Consider the following 22,587-nt stretch of genomic DNA (forward strand, 5'->3'; position numbering starts at 1 on the left):
TGTGGAGAAAGGTGAACTTTACAGAAGGACAACCATCTGTGCAGCAATCCACCAATCAGGCCTGTATGGTGGAGTGGCCAGACGGAAGCTACTTGCTGCCTGGAATTTTCCAAAAGGCATCTGAAGGACTCTTAGACCATAAGAAAGTAAATTCTCTCTTCTGGTGAGACTAAAGTTGAACTCTTGGGAGTGAATGCCGGGCGTTACGTTTGGAGAAAACCAGGCACCACTCGTTACCAGGCTAACACCATCCCTACAGTGAAGCATGGTGGTGGCAGCATCTTGCTGTGGGAATTTTTTTTTTCAGCTGCAAGAACTTAAAGGGTCAGGATAGAGGGAAAGATAAATGCAGCAATGTACAGGGACATCCTAAATGCTGCTTCAGAGTGCTCTTGACCTCAAAGTGAGGCGATGGTTCATCTCCAGCAGGACAATGACCCAAAGCACACCACCAAAATATTAATGGAGTGGCTTCTCAACAACTCAGTGAATGTTCTTGAGTGGACCAGACCTAAATCCTATTGAATATTTCTGGATAGCACTGAAAATGGCTGTACACTGTCGCTTCCCATCCAACCAGATAGAGCTTTTCCCAAAGACAGGTGTGCCAAGCTTGTGGCATTATATTCAAAAACACTTTAGGCTGTAATTGCTGTCAAAGGTGCATCAACAAAGTATTGAGCAAAGGCTGTGAATACTGATGCACATGTGATTTTTCAGTTTTTTTATTTTTAATAAATTTGCAACAATTTCAGAAAATCTTTTTCCACATTGTCATTATGGGGATTTGTGTGTAGAATTCTGAGGAAATAAATTAATTTAATTCATTTTGGAATAAGTGGGAAAAAGTGAAGCACCATCAATACTTTCCAGATGCATTGAATGAATATAAAGTGTTTTTGTTTTAAATAACCTATGCGTGGGGGAAATTATGAAATAACGTCCCATCATCTTTCAGCGTAAAATATGTTTTTAACCATTTCTGATGTACTTTGAAAAAATCTATCAAATAATATGTAATTATGCTACATATTTTTATATTTTTTTAGTATTTAAGCTGCATGAAGATGCATACAATACTTAAATATAGTCTTTTAATGTATCCTCAAATGATTTGTGTTGTAAATGCAACATTTTTTGGTGTGTTAAATTACATTTTAGTGGAAAACATGCTAAAAATGTAGTGTGCATTTCTTCAAATAAAAATAATTGCCATGTCCTTGAAAAATATCATTAATTCTGTCTTTTTGATGTTAATTGGCTCATAAACTTCCACTTAAACGATAAAAGGCTTTCTCAAAAATGAATACAACCGTATTTATTTGCGTCTCAAAAATTAGCATCATATAGGAGTCTATACGGTCAATGGCAGCCGTGATTTCAGTGTACATGATGAATCTAAAGCAGCAGGGACATTGTACATAAGTCGCGTCTCAAAATCTAGTGACCGTCCTGGCTAGACAACATCTGTACGCGTTTGACACCGTTTCCGCTCATGCTGTCTATGTAGGGTGCACACTGCGGATTGAGTCACCGCCGCGGAGGGACATGAGGAACGTGTGGCGCATCTGTGATGGTGATCATGAAGAAAAGGTAGAGACACCGCGGATCCACAGCGCTTTTCTCTCTCACATTTCAGCCGAAGAGGTACAATGTTTTAACTTTTATTCATATAAATTATATTTACTCGATAAAATGCGAGGAAAACGGACATTGTCGATGAGATTCTTCAAAATATAACCGTTAAATAAACCACCGAGTCCACTGAGGTAACTTACTGTGATATCTGATTTTGTGTATTTCGCGCGGTTTTTAATCAGCTTGCTTTTGGTTTGTTAAACCACAAACACGATAAATTAGCGTTTTTCTTTCGATATTTCAGATATTTGCTATATATATTGTTATATATATATATCAATACATTAATCTAGTATTGTTTTATTCGATTTTTATTATGATATATCACGTGTTAGCATGTTTTAATTGTTTATCGACTGTCGATAGCTATTTGATATTCGTGTGATTTTTTTTTTCTATTGTTATCGACGTTTTGTCATAACAAACACGCCAATAGGTGGCGCTATCTGCATTTTCCTAATAACCACATCCTCTTCTTTATTAATTCAGTACTTCAGTTTTATGTCTCTGTTAATTTACCTGTCAGTATTGTCATTTGGCTAACCTTAATGTGACATTGGCTGTGTCTGGAAAACCTAGACATCATCGTTATGAGGCTGCGCCTGATGTTCACTAGATTTTGAGACGCAGCCAGTGGATTTTGTGCCCTCAGTAGTCATCATGCACAGATGATTTACTCTTGGCTTTGAGCCTCTTTACAATGCTGCCTTGTAGACCCAGAATCAAGCAGCATTGTACAGGGCTATGAAAGCACAGAGACACACTTCCATATCAGACCGGCTCTTGTGAAGGATTTCTGACCACCGCATGCACATTATTTTTCTCTCATTGATATGCATATTTACACGCTTTCAATTATTAATAGATGTGAAGCTTTGTTAATCAGGCCTGTAATTGAACTGGAAAGCGATATCGTATACAGACATTAGGTCATCTTTTGATGTCAGGCTATCTGATTCCTGCATATGTTTGAATAATTAAACACTATAACCAACGAGAAATCCCTGATTGGTTGGAATGGAATGAATCTAAAGTAAGTGTTTGAAATCATTATCTCTCTGTCTGTCTGTCTATCTATCACTTGTTTTTGTTATAATTTTTTTTTATAAATATACATGTACAATTTGTATGCACAAACATATTTAATTTAATTAGTATACATTATTTAGTCTATTATATATTGCAGTTGTGGATGTATATACATTTACAACATCATAAGCAACATTTCTATAGAATTTATTGAATAAAACTAATATTTATATTTTTATTATTCTTAAAATTAATATATTATTATTATAATTATATTATATCCACTCCGTTTCCATAAAAATGTGCAGATTTAGATAATTTTTTTATTTAAATACTTAATTTCAACATATTTGTTTTGTAAAATTATTTTTGTTAAAACGTTGAATAAAATTTGAATATAACTACATATTTTGAATAAAACTAATATTTATATTCTTATCGTTCTTGAAGCTATTACATATATTTTTTGGATATAATTGTATATTTACAAAAATGAATTGTGTAGATTTATATGAATGTAAATGTAAATATTTTATTTAAGCATATATGTTTTTTATATATAAGTTTTTATATATATGTTTTATTATATATAATAATATTTCATATTATTATTTTTTTAAATTTTGACATTTGGAATGAGACGAATATTTATTTTTAAATGATATTTGTTTAAATAAGGAAGTAATGTACACATTTTAAAACAATACTAGTATTCTTAATATTAAAGTTTTGACATTGAGAGAGAATTTTTATTTAAAAAGATAAAAACAAAATTCATAAATGTTTGATTTAATTAAGTTTGTTTTAAATATTTGTATGATATTATGTATTAATTAAATACTGTACAAAGATCTATCTATCAATTGTTGTTTGTTATTATATAATTATATTTTATTTAATTATTATAAATCATTTAATTAAATATAAATATGTTGTGGTTTTGTATGTATGTATACACATTAACAACAACATAAACAACATTATTATAGAATTATTGCATATTTTGAATAAAAATAATATTTATATTCTTATCGTTCCTAAAGTTATTACATATTTTTTGCAATATAATACAAAGAAATTGTGTAGATTTAGATTTATGTATATTTAAATATTTTATTTAAGCATATTTATTTTGTAAATTATTTTTGCTAAAATTTTGACATTTGGAATGAGTCAAATATTTTTTTATTACATTTATTTAAATTAGGAAATAATTTACATTTTAAAACAATTATAGTATTATTTATTATTTTTTTATTTAAGTTTTTTCAATATTTGGATGATATTATGTATTAATTAAATACTATACATAACTAGAAATCCCTGATTGGTTGGATGAATGAATGGATCTATTTATCTATCTATCGATCTATCTATCAATTTATTTATCATTTGTTTTTTGTAATTGTTTTTTTTAATCAAAATATTTAATTTTAATATTATACATTATTTAATTAAATATAAATATATTGTGGTTGTGTATGTATGTATGTAATTACATTAACAACAACAAAAACAACATTACTATCAAACTTATTGCAAAATTTGAATAAAACTAATATTTATACTTTTATCGTTCTTGAAGTTATTACATATTTGTAATTTTTTAACTATATATTTACAAACAATTAAATTGTGTAGATTTAGATAATTTTTTATTTCAATATTTTATTTGAGCCTATTAATTTTGTAAAAATATTTTTGTTAAAATGAGTCTGGTATTGTTTATTAAACAATTTTTGTTTAAATTAATAATAATTCTTCATTTTATTATATTTTTAAACATTATAGCATGTTCTGACATTTAGAGTGAGAATTTGTGTTTAAAAATGTTATTATTCATATTTTCCATTATTCATATAATTTGTTTTTTAATATTTATATGATATTATGTATTTAAAAAAAATGCACATATTTGTCCTTTATTTGTATATTTATTTATTTATTTTTATAAAATTTTTTGCAGTCACTCCTGAGCTTTTCTCTATCGGGAACAGCTCTGCTTGCTCTGATGTTCACCAGATAACACTTTGAATTTTGGCTCATGCTGAGATCATAGGGCTCAGAAAGATGATATGTCTCTCTGAACCACTAGTTCATTTAATTAATTGCTGTATTTATTTACAGTGACAGACAGTGTCCATGCTGTCGGACTGAGAAATGTTGCCAGACATCTGTTGGCATGTGACAAAAACCCTGCGCTGTAATAATTAATCATAACAAATAAGATACAAACTACATCTGTGGACACGCAATTGAGTTTTCCAAATAAAAAAAAGTTTATTCACAAATTGCAGTTCTTTGTTTTCTACATGGCTTATGGGGTGGAGGTGGTGCTGAGAAGGGGTTTGCAGGCACTTGAAGAGGATCTTAGTGAGAACAGCTGGAGCAGGGCTGGAGTCCGTTCTCGTTGCATGCTGTGCACTTCAGCGCTTTGAAGGAGTCGGTGAAGCAGTTGCGAAACACAGACATTTTGCTGCCATGGCACATTGGACACGGGACGAAGGCGAATCCTCCACACGTCTGGCATGTGTCGAGGTGCTGAACCCTCTGCCAACACACACACAGACACAGAGAATAAAACCCTGACCTGAACACACTGCTTCTGCATGTTTACAATGTACAGTTGAAGTCAAAATTATTAACGCTTTTGTGATATTTTTTATTTATTTCAAATATTGCCCAAATTATATTTAACAGAGCAAGAATTTTTTCACAGTATTTCCTATAATATTTGTTCTTTTGAAAAAAGTCTTGTTTTATTTTGGCTTTTTAAACATTTTACGTTTTTACAATATTATTAGTCCCCTTAAGCAATATTTTTTCGAATGTTTACAGAACAAACCATTGTTATACAATAACTTGCCTAATCACCCTAACCTGCCTAATTTACCTAGTTAAGCCTTTAAATGTTACTTTAAGCTGTATACTTTTATCTTGAAAAATATCTAGTGAAATATGATGTACTGTCTTCATGGCAAAAATAAAAGAAATCTGTGATTAGAAATGAGTTACTAAAACTATTGTTTTTAAAAATGTGTTGAAAAAAATATCTGCTCTCCATTAAACAGAAATTGGGGGAAAAAATTAACAAAGGGGCTAATAATTCTGACTTCAACTGTATGTAAAATGTGTATATGAAATTTGAATTGTAAAATGTATTTTATGTAAATACTTTTCTAATATATGTAAATATGCACTAATCATTTTTATTAATTGTTGTTTTTATTTCTCAGACTGTTATGTTTCTTTTATTCTTATTTATGTAAAGCATTTTGTATTACTACTGTATATGAAATGTGCTATATAAATAAAATTGCCTAGCATAATTTATAAACCAAGTGTTGTACTAAAATTGTTTTTATTTTTGCTATTATTATTAAATTTATTGTTTAAAAAATAAAATATTCTATTTGTTTTTTAATTTATTGTTATTAAGCATTTGTAATTATTCATAGGACCATATGTGTAAATATTCAACCAAGTGTTTCTGGAAACTGTATCTACACAGTGGTGATTTATACAGTGTAAATGGTAAGAAGATGATGAAGTGTTTTAAATAAATAATACTTTCGACTTTAGTTTCTTGTTTAATTAAATTTGTATGACTATTTTTTATGGGAATAAATGTGTGAACTATCAACCCAATGTCAGGAAAATGTAAATGAGACATTTACTATGGATTTATACAGTTTACAAAAATAATAAAATGTTTGACAAGAAATTATTATAAGTTAGCATGAAGCTTTACCTCCAACCTGAATGAGATTGTACCCATTAATATAAATTAGCCACAAACTGGCCAAAACATTAAACATTATAAATTCATTATTCATATTACTTACTGATTACCATTAGATTATTACTATTAATTATAGATAATCAGAATCAGTTTTGTTCACAAGTGTGCTTCACAAACACAAGGAATTTGTTTTGGCTACAGAAGCTCCCAGTGTACATAGTGTACATATTACTATTATATTACTATAGATTATTACTAACTTTACTACATGTTTGAGAAACCAGAAAATTCAGTGTCTTTCAAATTCAGAAATGTAATATAAATAATAATAATGGCTGACATATTTATGTGTGTGATGTGAAGTGTTAAGGTGCTGCAATGATGGACCTTTATCCTAACTGGTTCTGTTTTCCTTTACAGAATAAACTGACAATATACCAGTCCAAATTTAATCTTTTATACTTCATTTGAGCAACCAGTGTCTTTCTAAGGTTAAAAAATACATCTATGTAGGCTATTAGTTTACAGTGCACTGATGTAAAATGTTCAACATTTACCTCAATTTTGGTGAGGAGATCCTGAAGCTCCCCTAATTCATTCATAGCGAGTATTTTCTCTGCACCCTGAATGTGCAAAACATGCAAATCAGATTATTCAGATTTGAGTATTGGGTGAATCTTGCAATGGTTATGCAGCAATTCTTCATTAAATCTGATGTCACAGGTTTCTGAGTCCAAACGCTTTATCGGATGCAGCAAATGGTACTAAAGGGTTATTGTAGTATTGCTGGTACATTTTGAGTCTCCAAAAAAAAAAACTAATATTTTTCAAAAACAAGAACTTTAATGAAACCATTTTGAATAATAAAACAAAGGAAACTAAAAAAAAAAAAAGTGGTCATGAAAAATTACCTTTAAGACTCCCATTATACCTATTTTTGACTCTCAACCTACTAAATCATGCATTCAGCTTCAATTTTCATGGAATTGTTATGTCTAATTTTTATCTTTTTGGTGTCTTTAGTCAAACATTTCTATAAAACAGCTATTTTCTCAATTATTTGTAATTCCAGTAGTAAAATAAATACCTTTTGTCTCTGTCAATTTGTGCTGGTCAACCTTTTTAAATGCAGTAGGTTTTAAATGGCATAACTATCTGTAAAGCACTGATTAAAAAAGCATGTGACTGGCTCCAAGTGATATCACTTCTTCTGGCGGCAAATTTGTACAAAATGTTTAGGATACAGCGATAGTAGATTAATTACGTCAACTCTGTTATTGTGATATATCAGTGAATTTTTCATTCACTTAAAAAAAACTATAATATGATGAAAATGCATAAAATACTTCTAACAATGGCGTGTAGCTACCTGGTTTGCATTTTGAGCTAAGGTACAATATGGTGGAAAATGTCAACTTTTATGGTTTTAAATTTTCAATAATAAGTTAACTAATAACTAACATAATCAAATGTTCCCTCTGACATTTTATATTAGTTTATATTAACAATTGTTTCAGTTCAACATAAATTATAAATTTGTTGTATGTCATTCCAGCTTATGGAAAATGAGTGTAAAGTGCTTGAAATTGACCAAAAATTCTAGAAGGAGTCTAATATAGCCTACAGTCAAAGTGTGCTGTAATGTTTGCATCCATGCCTAATCACAGATGGTCAGTCAGACAATGATTCATCTTTTATAAATCTTTCAATTATCACTGTCTGAGATGAAGCAAGTCCAGAGACAGTAATGACACCATGATTTTTTTACAGGGTGTCCGCGGCATTTGCGGTTCTAGTTTAAATGGCACCCTGGGCGAACCACTCCATACCCCCTTCCACCCCCACCCCCTCCCAAAATTATATATAGCTATTAATAGTTGTAATAGTTCATTCATTCATTCATTTTCTTGTCAGCTTAGTCCCTTTATTAATCCTAGGTCGCCACAGCGGAATGAACCACCAACTTATCCAGCAAGTTTTTACACATCGGATGCCCTTCCAGCCGCAACCCATCTCTGGGAAACAGCCACACACACACTCATACACTACGGACAATTTAGCCTACCCAATTCACCTGTACCGCATGTCTTTGGACTGTGGGGGAAACCGGAGGAAACCCACGCGAAGGCAGGGAGAACATGCAAACTCCACACAAAAACGCCAACTGAGCCGAGGTTTGACCCAGCGACCTTCTTGCTGTGAGGTGACAGCACTACCTACTGCGCCACTGCCTCGCCAGTTGTAATAGTTATTTTTCAATAAATATTATAAAATTATTATTATATGCTATATAATATTATAATACTTATTAAATAACAAAAATCAATTCTAAATGTTACTGGAAAACAATGTTACAACTGGAGTGTTATGCTAAGATCACTTAAATCTTTTGCATGAATATTAATCATGACAATTCTATAGAATACAAAAAAATAAATGTTTTTTAGAATTATCTGTTGTCTTAGGCTTTCTACACGTATGCGTCAGTTTGCTTTCAGCAGCATTGTTTTTGTTGCATATAGAGAATAACAACCTTGCACATGCAAAAGACGACAAATGTAAATAGACCTTAACGTCTTTGTTCTGCGATTGCCACTCTAAATTAATACACCTGCATAAAGTAAATCATATCTCAGTGTTTTTACTACGGGACATGTGCACCATCTCCTCTTGCCGCCCAAAGCAAGATGCCGCCCTATAGGTGATTGCCCATACTGCCTTTGCTTAAGGCCGTACTCACACTAAGTACAGTTGCTTCAAACTGGGCCAAAGCACGCTTGTCACCCCCTCCTGTCTCCCCCAAGTTAACAATGCTTGAGCCCAGTTCAGCGCACTCACACTTCTCAAACGATCTGGGAAACGGGCCTGGGCACGGTACGGATGGCATAGTGTAAATAGGCCCTAAGTCCGCCACTGGTACGCGGGGTCTTAAACTGTACCAAAACATTTTTAAACTATTTAGAGTAATTAAAGCCCTTAAAAAGTAATAAAAAAAGTAATAAAAAATAACGTTTTGTATAATTCTTGATTGTACAATGTATAGTTGTATGCTATAGTTTTCCTGAATTTAACCTGCGATTATTGAGGTGCTGTGTAGTTTATACATCAATAAATAACAGCAATGTTACCGGTTGAAACCTAAAGTTTCAAGCCTATGAGGTCTTAAAATGTAATGGAAAGAGTCTTAAAGTTCTTAAAAGGTATTGAAGTTCACTCTCCGATTCCTGTATATGCCATATTTTCGAAGACTGTAATGTGTGTTATGACTAAACAGTGACCATAAATGACTATTAAGCCTTTTCTATTCAAATCAATAGAGGCTTGGACCCAGAAACAATAATGCAAAGGTCACGACAAGTGCATAGTTTGAGCACTGACCCCTAGGTAGTGTCCATCAATGAAGACCACAGGCAGCGAGGGAGGTTCACCCACTCGTTTGCAGCGAGTCTCCAGCTCCTTCCCATATTCACTGTCCAAAGCAATGTTCTTCTCCATGAACTTCACCCTGTGGTTCTGGAAGATCTTGCGGACTAACTCACACCGCTCGAATGTAGTCCTGACCACTCGAAAACTGGTAGTGTAGATGACGATTCGGCCAAACTCAAGAGTCAATTCTGGCTGAGAGACACAAAGAAAACACTTGTGTTAGACAGGAGAGGCTCTTTTTTTCTGACAATTGGAGGAAAAAAAAACTATCAGATTTTTAAAAATGCTGTTTCAACTGCAAGGGAAAAGCAAAACGATTAGTCTTCAAAGTGTGTATTTGTCCAGGGTTTGCAGCAGGTAATATGAGGCAGCAGCTGAACTGCATGTATTGATTTTGTGAGTCAGTGTTCTTGAGATTGACCTTCAGTGCTTTCTTAGAAAAGCAGCTCTCATGAAGTGTGAAAATGGGCTTTATTTTCTTTCTTTGCGAAGAACAGAAATAGACTCAACCTTCACACATGTAGAAGTGAGATGAGAGGATGGACCTGGAACTGTCTTATGCAACTGTAACATTTACAATTTAGTTTATTCGATTTTACATGCAACTCAGATGTTTCTGGTTGAGGGATAAGTGTACTACTAATAATAATAATTGCCCACATCTGATTGATGTTGATTTTAACACTTTATCAGAGAAAGAACCATAAATCCTGGTGCACTGCTAACAATTTTTTTTAATTACACAGTATTTAACTGTAACTGTAGTATGCTGTTGAACAGTTATGCAGTATGTCACTGTATTTAAAGTTGCACAATGAAAATTACTGTATATGTTACAGTAAAGATAAAACAGATTCTGAAAAAAAACGTATAAGTGGATAAACAGTGCTGTAAATAGAAATACAGTATTTTTGTTGTCATTGATTTACAGTACAGTAAGTTACTGGTGAATTGCTGCCAGTAAGTTACTGTGCAAAATTATTGTACATTTTACAGCAGGCATGTCTAAACTGCCGGTGTCCTGCAAAGATAAGTTCCAATCGCAAACAGACTCACCTGGGCCAGCTAATCAAGCTCTTACAAGGCTTTCTAGAAACATCCTTGCAGGTGTGTTGAGGCAAGTTGGAGCTAAAATTTGCAGGACATTGGCCCTCAAGGACCGAGTTTGAACACCCCTGTTTTACAGTACAGATAAAATAGATACTGAAAATACATATAAAGCAAGATAAACGGTGCTACAAATGAAAATACTGTATTTTTACTGTAATTGATTTACAGTACAGAAAGTTACTGGCAAACTGCTGCCAGTAATTGACTGTGAAAATTACTGTATATTTTACAGTAAAGATAAAGTAGATACTGAAAATACATATAAAGTGGATAAAAGGTGCTGCAAATGTAAATACAGTATCTTTGCTGTAATTGATTTACAGTAAGTTACTGGTGAACTGCTGCCAGTAAGTTACTATAGGATCTTGTTAACCGTTTAAATTACAATGATTATGTAATAAAAATTTTTATAAAAGTTCAAAAGTCTTGTAATAACCCCTAGTATTATTCCCAGGTCTTTTTCAAGGAGTATTTCAATGAGAACCAGAGTACTCTATAAATGGTTAAAAGTAACTTTATACAATTGGAAAGCATTACAAATAAATTTTTTGCTCCTGTGATTTGAATTAATTTGATTGAATTATTTAGTGTAACATATATTTAAGCAAGAAGGAAACACTTATTCTGACATAAATTAGAAACATTAAATGATAAGTAGTCATACCAAATCTGATCATATAATATATGTTTAAATATGTCTTACTGACAAATGGGCAAAACCACATGTGTTTTAAAATAGTGGAGACAAAGATGATGGATTAATTTGGGCCATGCAATATGATCCTCAATCTTAATATTTTATCAAATGATTGCTGTTCTAAATAATATGAATGACAATATTTATATAAACTGTTGACACTTTAAACCATGGTGTAAACCATGGTATAATATAAAATACACTTATATGGCACAATTTCAAATGGTCAAAAAATTAAAGCACAGTTTCATTCTTTTAATTCTCTTCAATTTCTTTCTTGCTTGAAAATGCCTTTTTATCAAATACACTCTAAAAGTTAATTGTGTACAAGTGTCAAGTGGTTATTTTAAAGTATAAATTTAAGTAGAAGGCAGAATACAGATGTCAAAATATGGGAATATGAATGCCAATCTGACATCTTAAAAATCGTTTAAGACTGCATTTCCCCTGGCAGTGGGCAACAGGTGAAAATTAGCCCTTGTGGCTAACTCTGGCTTATTTACAGTTTTACTGTTTATTAATGAGCATTGTCCCTGTTAAATAAATTCTAAATTCAAAGTTAGTAAATCATTGATAAATTAATAATTAATTTGCATGCATTTGGGCACACACATTAGGACTGTTAAAGTGTCTGAATTAAATATTATATACTACAAAAATGTTATTCCCAAACAGATGATGCTAAACCTGTTCTCAGAACTGGGGAACTTGACCCCACCTGGTGTCAAGGTCAAGTCAGTTTCAAGTTCACAAGTAATTAAAGGTGTTTTTACTCTCACTGCCATTGAAAGAATCTAACACAAGTTGCTTTTTCTGTATGTAACGAATGACTATCAAACATTTTTTAACTTAAAACTACGCAAGACTAAAAACTGTCTACAACTGTGTGGACTTTGTCTATATAAACCTTTAAATTAAGCTTGGAGATGTTTATGTATTGTCATTATAAAAACAATGTTATACTTGGTTTGGTTGCTTAATTAGCCTAAGGGTAAATATAGTAATGAAAAATTATATTTTATGAATGCTTACAGTTGAAGTCAGAATTATTAGCCCCTCCTTGCATTCATTTTTATTTCTTTAATATTTCCCAAATGATGTTTAACAGAGCAAGGAAATTTTCACAGTATGTCTGATAATATTTTTTTCTTTTGCAGAAAGTCTTATTTGTTTTATTTAGGCTAGAATAAAAGCAGTTTTACATTTTTTAACTATAAACTAACTAATAAACTAATAATTAGGGGGACTAATAATTCTGTCTTCAACTGTATGTCTCAAAAAAATTTCACAAAAAATGTAGTCCCTGACCCAAAAACGTAATAAAATGTGTGGTCGAAATAATGTTATGGAGGGGAAAACTATATTTCAATGCATTTATGAGTAAATTGGAGTGAGCAGAAACATTTTATGAGACAATGCAAGAATGATAGATTTTATAACAAGAAACTGGTTGCTTTGTTGAAAACTTTTCTTTCTAACAAGGTTTTATATTGGACCACAAAAATATTTATTTGGCGTTCGTATTTGTGCTCAGTGATTGTCTATACATTAACTAATTAACATTGTCTCGTTAACATTTAGTTATGTAAGGAAGCAGTTTTCATTGAGTTTCTTAAAGCCCACCCATTACTTTTTACCCTTTGTTAAAAAAAAAAGGTATACAGTTACCTTTGATATCAGAAATAAACTTTCAACAACTGTTTTAGTCCTGAACTACAAAACAGAGGTCCTGGGAATACATTAAGATGATTAGCTCAGCCTAAACACTTAAAGAAATGCACCATTAATCTTTAATTGTTTAGTGATCTCACTCAGTGGGACTTCTCGATTGTCTGGCCAATGCCTGAGAGAAGAGAACAGACTCTGTAAAAAGAGACTCTGACCCTACCGAGGACACGAGAGACATCTCAAAGCTTTTGACTGACTGATTGTGTTGATTGTGTTGAAAAGTAACATGCATAACATGCATATCATGCACTGATGGCAAAATCTAAAAAAAAAAAATAATAATGATGAATGGGGGGGGCTGGGGGTTAGGGTTAGGGTTAGTTTTAACTATATATTTGACCTAATGTGGGTTACAACATGCCAGTGCAAAGATTAAAGATTTTCACAATGCTTGAAAACCCTCTAAAGTGACTTACCCCATTGTTTTTAGCCAAGTTATCAAATAGTATTTGGCCTGCGCTGACTTTGTGTTTAACTCATCGAACCGTCCCGTTTTTACTAAGGACTGGGACAAACCCAATGTTGGGTTCATTTTTTACTCTTTTTAACCCGACAATTGGTTTTCTCCATGTATATGACTCAACGTTCGGTTGCAACATGCCAGTGCAAATATTAAAGATTGTTGCGAGGCTTGAAAAACCCTAAAGTGACTTACCCCATTGTTCTTAGCCAAGTTATCAAAGAGTATTTGACCTCCGCTGACTTTGTGCTTGATTACTTGAACCATCCCATTTTACTGAGGATTGAGACAAACTCAATATTGGGTTCATATTTTGTTTTTGTTTTTTAACTCTTTTAACCCAATGATTGTTTTTTTTTTTCATATATTTGACCCAACGTTTGCTCACAAAATATTAAAGGTTTTCATAATGCTTGAAAAACCCTAAGTGGTTAAAACCCCATTCTGTATTTGACCTGCGATGACTTTGTGCTTGACTTATTGAACCGTCCCTTTTTACTGAGGATTGGGACAAGCCTATTGTTGGGTTCGTTTTATGTTTTTGTAGTTTTTTTTTTACTCTTTTTAACCCAACAATTGGTTTTCTCCATATATATGACCCAACGTTGTGTTACAAAATGCCAATCCAAATAATAAAGATTGTTACGATTCTCAAAAAAACCCTAAAGTGACTTACCCCATTGTTTTAAAAGTTGTTAAAAGATACTAAAGAGTATTTGGCCTGCGCTGACTTTGTGCTTGACTCCTTGAACCATCCTTTTTTACTGAGGATTAGTTTGTTTTTTTGTTTTTTTTTTTTAACCTCTTTTTAACCCAAAGATTGGTTTTCTACATATATTTGACCCAATGTTGGCTCACAAAATGCAAATATGCAAATATTAAAGGTTTTCACAGTACTTGAAAACCCTAAGTGTTTTTGGCCAAGTTATCAAAGAGTATTTGGCCTGTACTGACTTTGTGCTTGACTCCTCAGGCCATCCCGTTTTGTTTGTTTGTTTTGTTTTTAACTCTTTTTAACGCAACGATTGTTTTTCTCCATATATTTGACCCAACATTTTGTTGCAACATGCCAGTGCAAATATTAAAGGTTTTCAGGCTGCCTGAAAACCCTAAGTGACTTACTGTTTTTGGTCAAGTTATCAAAGAGTTTGGCTTGCGCTGACTTTGTGCTGACTCCTAAAAATGTCCTGTTTTACTGGGGGTTGGGAAAACCCAATATAGGGTTGATTTTTGTTGTTGTTGTTGTTGTTTTTAATACTCTATTTAACTTAGCAATTGGTTTTCTCCATATATTTGACCCAACTGTTCATCTTTTCCTCAAACTGTCCCATTTTTACTAAATATTAGGACAAAACGCAATGTTGGGTTTATTTGTTTTTATTTATTTTTTTGTTTTTTTATTCTTTTTTTTTTAATGCAATTGTTTTTCTCCATATATTTGACCCAGTGTTGGGTTAAAACATGCCAGTGCAAATATTTAAGATTGTTATGATGCTTGAAAAACCCTAAAGTGACTTGCCCCAAGTTATCAAAGAGTATTTGCCCTTCGCTGACTTTGTCCTTGACTCCTCACACCAACCTATTTTTACTGAGGATTGGGGCGAACATAATATTGGGCTCATTTTTGTTTTTTAACCCAACAATTGGTTTTCTCCATATATTTGACCCAACATTGGGTGACGACATGCCAATGCAAATATTAAAGATATTCACAATGCTTGAAAAAGTGACTTACCCCATTTTTTATCGAAGTTATTAAAGAGTATTTGGCCTGCACTGACTTTCTAAACTACTGGAACTGTCCTGTTTTTACTGAGGATTGAGGCAAACCCATGTTAATTTTTTTGGGTTCGGTTTTTGCTTTATACCCTTTTTAACCAACAATCTACATATAATTGACCCAATGTTTGGTTACAACATGCCAGCGCAAATATTCAAGATTTTCACAATTCACATAACTTACCCCATTGTTTTTAGCCAAGTTATCAAAGAGTATTTGGCCTGCGCTGACTTTGTGCTTGACTCCTCGAACCGTCCCGTTTTTACTGAGGATATTGACTCGTTTGGTGCGCAACACTTTGTCTCTTCCTCCAGCAAACATGAGTAAATCATCAGGCTCACTCCCACTGTCATCCAACTCGGAGCCCAGGAGTCCGCACAGGTGTCCGTTGGCCTCCCCGCTAGTGGATGGAGTGCTGGCCCGGTCCGCCTCAGAGCTGCTGGTGCAGTCCGAATCCAGGGAGTCAGTCGGGCCTTCATCCTTAAACATCTCCTTCAAAACCCGCCCGCTGTTTCCTGAGGCCACCCGGAATCTCACCCGCTTCTGCCTCTTCCCATCCTCCGGTGTCAGCAAAGACTCCTCCATTGCGTTGACTTACATGGTCCAAATAAAAAAGGTGATTTGTTTTTTTAATCCCTCCGTTTGTTGTCATTGAGCATGATTAGCCCCAGGATCGCTCCATAATTCCCTTGAAGCCCAGAGCCGGATAGAGGCTGATCTGTGCAGTACCGTCAGCTTCGCCACCACTGTTCCTGCACATGTTAATAATGCATGTGGACTTGCCATGGCTACCGAGAACACTGACCATGACGAAACTGATAGTGTTTTTAAATAATTTATCTTACCATAGATTTTTTTCTAGCCTTGACTCATAGACTGGAAGTTCTTTGCAAGCTTTAGGTGTTAAAGGACAAACTTCTGTCATTTACTTACACAGATGACATTCCAAACCTGTGTGTATGAAACAAACAAAATGTAACTCATTGGTTTCCATTGTATACACACACACACACACACATAAACACTTGTTATGGTGGTTTATGAGGGTTCTCCATTGGCATTATGTATTATTATATCACCTTATCCTAACCCTAACTATAAACCCAATCCTCATACTGTAGGGAACGTGCCAAGTTTTGAATATAAAAATACCCGTTAATACCCGTAAATACCCGTTATGATTCAAACAGTTTTGAATACGAGGAAACGGCATGTCTTAAAAACCACCTCAACATTGTAATAGGTATACCCATGCCATTATACAACTGTGTATAATTATTCAAAACCAGAACTACACATACAGTAAAGTTCCACAGCAGAAAAAATACAGGTTTTAAAATGTGCCCTGTTAATCTTTTTTGTATTATTCTTTTTAACTTAATCTTCATTCATTCATTCATTCATTTTCAGCTTAATCCCTTTATTAATCAGGGGTCACCACATCAGAATGAACTTATCCAGCATATGTTTTTTTTACACAGCGTATGCCCTTCCAGCTGCAACCCATCACTGGGAAACAACCATACACTCTTATTCACACTCATACACTACGGACAATTTAGCTTCCATTCACCTGTAGTGCATGTCTTTGGACATGTGGGGGAAACTGGAGCACCCGAAGGAAACCCACGCCTGGGAGATTGGGAGAACATGCAAACATGTTTTGTTGACTGGGAGAACAATGGGAGAACATGCAAACACTGGGAAAACATGCAAACTCTTCACAGAAATGCCAACTAACCCCGCTGAAGCTCGAATCAGCGACCTTTTTGCTATGAGGTGACAGTGCTACACACTGCGCCACCGCTTGACTTAATCTTCACTGACTTATTTATCGCATCTGATGTTCTCTCGTAAATCCACCAGAAGCCTCTGTCGACTGACTGTTTGACTGACAGACTGACTGACTGACTGACTTTTATCAGTTTTGTAGATCTAGTTTTATGCAGTCTAATTGATTAATTGTTTTTTTGTTTTTTTTTACCAGTATACGTGTTATTGCAATGACACTCAGGCAAAGACATATACTGTAAGCAGCTCCCTCACTTCAGAAGTCATGGTTGTCGTTTATTAAATTCAAAATTGCTTTACTGGCACGACTGTACAATATTTACACTGCCAAAGCTTGAAATGTATACAATTTAGTTATTTTTGCTGCTTCAAAAAAAAAAACTTACTTAAAGTGAGCTGATTAAACACAATTCTTGAAGTTTTTTGGAGGACAACTTAATTGTTTTATGTTCAATCCATTTAAATTTGAAAAAAAAACTCTCTCTCTCTATATATATATATATATATATATATATATATATATATATATATATATATATATATATATATATATATATATATAAAAATATAAAGCTAACTTAATATATTTGTGTTGGGACAACATGAGTGAATTGTGTGGAACCCTGCATTGTATGCAGTGCACTGTAAAAAGCTATTAGTCAACCTAAAGTGAGTTAACCCATCATTGCTCTAAAATTCTTTACTTTACATTAAAAAAATAGAGTAAACCATAAATATAAAAATTATAAATCATTAACTTAATGGTTCCAAGTTACAAAGGGTTTACTCACTTTTTTAAGCTTGTGAGGCAATGTGTTTACTCACTTTTTAAAGTACTAACTGCTTTTTTACAGTTATAATCTGAGCACTTGTTTGATTTGATTTAACATTGCTTTGATCTGAAGCTGAAAATTGTTTGAGTTAAAGTCTTTTATGCTTTCTTGTCAGCAAGATGGAGACTTTTCCTTGCTATTTTTGGAGCTTCTGGTTCCCTATGCATCTTTCCTAATGTTCTGCCGTTTGAAGCCACTTAGAAGATTACATTAGATCTGCATGCACACACCTGCTGTGCTACACAGCATGAGGGGAAATGGAGCTCAGCTGTCGTTTGCTGGCATTTGCACCCATTCGCCCTCCAGTGGGGCTGCAGGTAACATCAGCTGCTCTGTGCCTGCAGCACTGCAGAATGGAAGTCTTATGGCATGGTTGCCATTATTTTGACTGTTTATAGACACTAAGAAATATCCGTAAATTAATTTTTCATATTTTGTTATTCATGTTTTTTTTTCTCCTTATTAATGCTTTTGAACTGCATTATGAGACCTTGATGTTTCTTTCAACAAATTTTAAAGTTTGAAAATGTGACTTTTATTAACATTTCTAATAGCCTAAAGTGATGTAATGTCTGGGTTGGTGTTGCATATTACAGTACAAAAACCTTGTAATAAACGAGCACATTTGCTTTTATTTTACAGACTTATTTATCTCTATATTTTTACATTATATCCATTCATTCATTTTCTTGTCGGCTTAGTCCCTTTATTAATCCGGGGTTGCCACAGCAGAATGAACCGCCAACTTATCCAGCAAGTTTTTACCCATCTCTGGGAAAAATACACACTCATTCACACACTACAATTTAGCCTACCCAATTCACCTGTACCACATGTCTTTGGACTGTGGGGGAAACCAGAGCACCTGGAGGAAACGCACGCGAACACAGGGAGAACATGCAAACTCCACACAGAAACGTCAACTGTGCCGAGGATCGAACCAGCGACCCAGCGATCTTCTTGCTGTGAGGCGAACATGCTACCTACTGCACCACTGCATCGCCTGCTTTACATTATATTATTTCACTAAAATGTCAATAAAAGTCACTTTGTTAGACTGTTTTTCAACATCAAAAGTCAACTGAGCAGAGATCAACGTCCCACAATGCAATTTACAACCCTAAATTACTAGAAAACACCTGTGAATCACAAAATGTGGAAACTGTTAATGAACAGATATGTTTTTACAGATATGTTTATGTGTTATTTGCATGCTTTCATGTATTGGTTTAGGGTTTTAAGCTTATAAATAGACATTAAAATGTGCTGTACGTTTTTAATGCACACAAATCTGTTGTGTTTAGAAGGCCCTCTCCCATATGGTACCCTTTGCCTGACTACATACTTGTGAATTAATGGCGGTTTGACTTATAGTCAGAATTTGCTCAAAACTCCTCATTGAGGTCTAAGCAGTAGAGGTCATTGAGGATGAAGTGGCCCAATAGGGGGCGCTGTCAAGCACCCTTCTGAATGTCAATAGAAAATCCAACATACAGTTGAAGTCAGAATTATTAGCGCCTCCTTTGAATTTTCTTTTATTTATTTTTTAATTTCCCAAATGATGTTTAACAGAGCAAGGATTTTTTCACAATATGTCTGATAATATTTTTTCTTGTGGAGAAAGTCTTACTTGTTTTATTTCGGCTAAAACAAAAGCAGTTTTTATTTTTTACAAACCAAAATAATTAATTATTAGCGTCTTTAAGCATTTTGTTTTCCGATATTCTACAGAACAAACCATCGTTATACAATAACTTGCCTAATTGCTCTAACCTGCCTAGTTAACCTAATTAACCTAGTTAAGCCTTTAAATGTCACTTTAGGCTGTATAGAAGTGTCTTGAAAAATATCTAGTAAAGTATTATTTACTGTCATCATGGCAAAGATAAAATAAATCAGTTATTAGAAATGAGTTATTAAAACTATTATGTTTAGAAAAGTGTTCTCTCCATTAAACAGAAATTGGGGAAAAAATAGCAGGGGGCTAATAATTCTGACATCAACTGTATGTGTGAACTTAAAGGTATCCTATAAAGAAAATCTGGGTATACCTAGGCATAGTCAATTAATACGAGATCAGTATATAGAAATGGGCATACAGTGAGCCTCAGACACCATTGTTTCATTGTTCTCATGTAAACTCCATGTAAATCCCAGATGGACAAAGTGCCAATCAGAACCCAAAGCAGACTGTTGCGTGACACAGGGCATGCCTTCAGCATTTCCATGACTTTGGGTCATGTTTTAATGTCATCCAGACATCAGGAGGAGATCTCTAGCCAATACACAAACTGATATGTTACTCTGGGATTATTAATTTGCATACATCAAGATGTGTTTGATAAGCCACATTGTTAGTGAGATGTTAGTTTTCTCCTTTAGTTATTTTTAATTGTATATGTAACTTACAGTACTATGTATGTGGGACTTTTATTCTGAAAACAGGAGACAGATTGTTCACCCAAAACTTAAAATGTACTCACCCTAAAGTGGTTTCAAATCTCTTCTGTTGAGCGCAAACTGGAAACTGGTGCCTATTGACACCAAAAAGCAAACTTGTGGCAGTCAGTGGCTACTGTTTTCCAACATTTATCAAAATATCTCCTTTTCTGTTGAACAGAAAAAAACTTTTGGAATAAGTGAATAGTGAGTAAATGATGACAAAACATAAATTTCTAGTGCAACAAGGCCATTGTAAGCCAGCAAGACTGTACTCAAAATTATTTGGCAATGTACTTACAGCATCAGGAGCATGCAAAAAATGTCAATTTGCTGCATCAAATTAACTAATTATGCACTAAAAAGACTGATTATGAACTGAGTGTGCAGTATTTTTGCTCTTTAATGTCTGTTTGCTGTACTTAGGTCATTTTGTATTGTTGGAAAAAATACAAGATATTTTATAGGGCCCTAAACAGGGTCCATAAATAGGACTCGTTTGTGTTGAACCGCTTGTCACTTGAACACATCTTATGTCACAGCTAAGAGAAATGTGCTAAATATCTATACATGAATCTAGGTGTTTATAGACTGTCCCTTTCTCGGTCGGTATTCAGTGTGTACTAGTCCAAGTACCCCCTCTGTATATTTTTCAGACATGTCAGTTAGCTTTGAAATCATCTATTTGACGGAGCTACTCACTATACACATTTGTGTCTAATCAAATATTTCAAATGTTTGGCATATCCAGAGACTGATCTGTACACCATGATTTTATATAAAATTTACTTGTTAATTAATGTGTGATAGGACTAAACAGTGGTCATTAACTAATATTTTCTCAATTCAAATGAGTGGCTGCTTAGACCCGCAAACAGTAATCCTAGCCTGATCTCACAAGGAAACGTAAGTATTTTAAATTTTAGTCGCTAATTCTTACAAATTCGTACGAGTTAAGTCGTACAAAAATGTAGGATTTTAAAAAGGAGGTGTGGCATACAACCCCACCCCTAACCCCAACCTTCATTGGGTGATGAGCAAATCGTACTAAATTGTACGAATTAGATCATACTAGTTATCCACTAAATCAAAAAGTCACGAATTGCCATGAGATTGCATTGGCAATCCATACATCACCGACACGTCACGACTTAACAATCGGATATCGCCAGATTCAAAATCAATGACAAAGAGCTCGTTACTAATGGGCGGGGCTTTCTTCCTATGATGACACGTACAAAGTGAAAAACGCAGACTCGGTGCAGATGCAAACTGAGATGCATGCAATGCTTTTTTAATGTGCTCACCTAACCTAACCCTACCCCTCACAGTGATGTCACTAGCTCCATTGAGTGCATTGTGTCTGATATTGCATCTCTGAGCGATGCAATCTCAGCCTGCATCTGCATCCAGAAACTATCAATTGTGATTAAAATACATAGAATTAATACATTTTTATCATTAGAAGCTGGTTACATTTACAGCCTGTTGCCACACAACTGTGGTTAGACCCCTTATAAAAGTGAATTTTGCATAATTGGTACTCTTTAAGGCCTTTTTGTGGTCTGTCATTTTTCAAGCAAATCAAGGAGTAATTAGAACTAAACAGAGCATTACATCTGACGCTTTCTGCATTTCTGCATCTCAAATTAAGTGCAAAGTCTCAGCATAATTCAGAGCCTGCTGCTAAATCAGTCACTGCCGTGTGTTCATCCACTGATTTGCTGGTGCCTGATTAATATTGGGCTGCATTTCACTTTAGAGTTCAATCAATCATCTGTTCTGGCCGTACAGGCGTCTCCTATTCAGAGATTTGTTTATTCATTTCCTCAAGACTGTGCTGATGCAGGTCTGTGATCAGTGCCCTCATCAGTCATCAATGCTGAAGCACTTCTGTGCCTCATCTGTAATTCA

At 33.9% G+C, this 22,587-nt stretch overlaps 1 protein-coding gene across 2 annotated transcripts; it reads right to left on the minus strand.

The window, feature by feature from the left end:
- Positions 1 to 4,616: 4,616 nt before the first annotated feature.
- Positions 4,617 to 21,709, minus strand: grxcr1a (glutaredoxin and cysteine rich domain containing 1 a). 2 transcript variants are annotated; one of them, XM_087282086.1, is made up of 5 exons: positions 20,718 to 21,709; positions 15,794 to 16,561; positions 9,788 to 10,027; positions 6,967 to 7,032; positions 4,617 to 5,217 (listed from the first exon to the last, which is right to left on the minus strand). In XM_087282086.1, the coding sequence occupies exons 2-5, from the start codon at positions 16,193 to 16,195 to the stop codon at positions 5,038 to 5,040; spliced, it is 888 nt and encodes a 295-aa protein (XP_087138212.1). In that variant the 5' UTR covers positions 16,196 to 16,561; positions 20,718 to 21,709; the 3' UTR covers positions 4,617 to 5,037. The 2 variants fall into 2 exon arrangements, with proteins under 2 accessions (XP_087138212.1, XP_087138213.1); XM_087282087.1 differs by lacking the exon at positions 20,718 to 21,709 and having other exon boundaries at positions 15,794 to 17,765.
- Positions 21,710 to 22,587: the final 878 nt, after the last annotated feature.

Source organism: Danio rerio, chromosome 14, assembly GCF_052040795.2.
Source record: "Danio rerio strain M-AB ecotype USA chromosome 14, GRCz13ab, whole genome shotgun sequence".
NCBI lineage: Eukaryota > Metazoa > Chordata > Actinopteri > Cypriniformes > Danionidae > Danio > Danio rerio.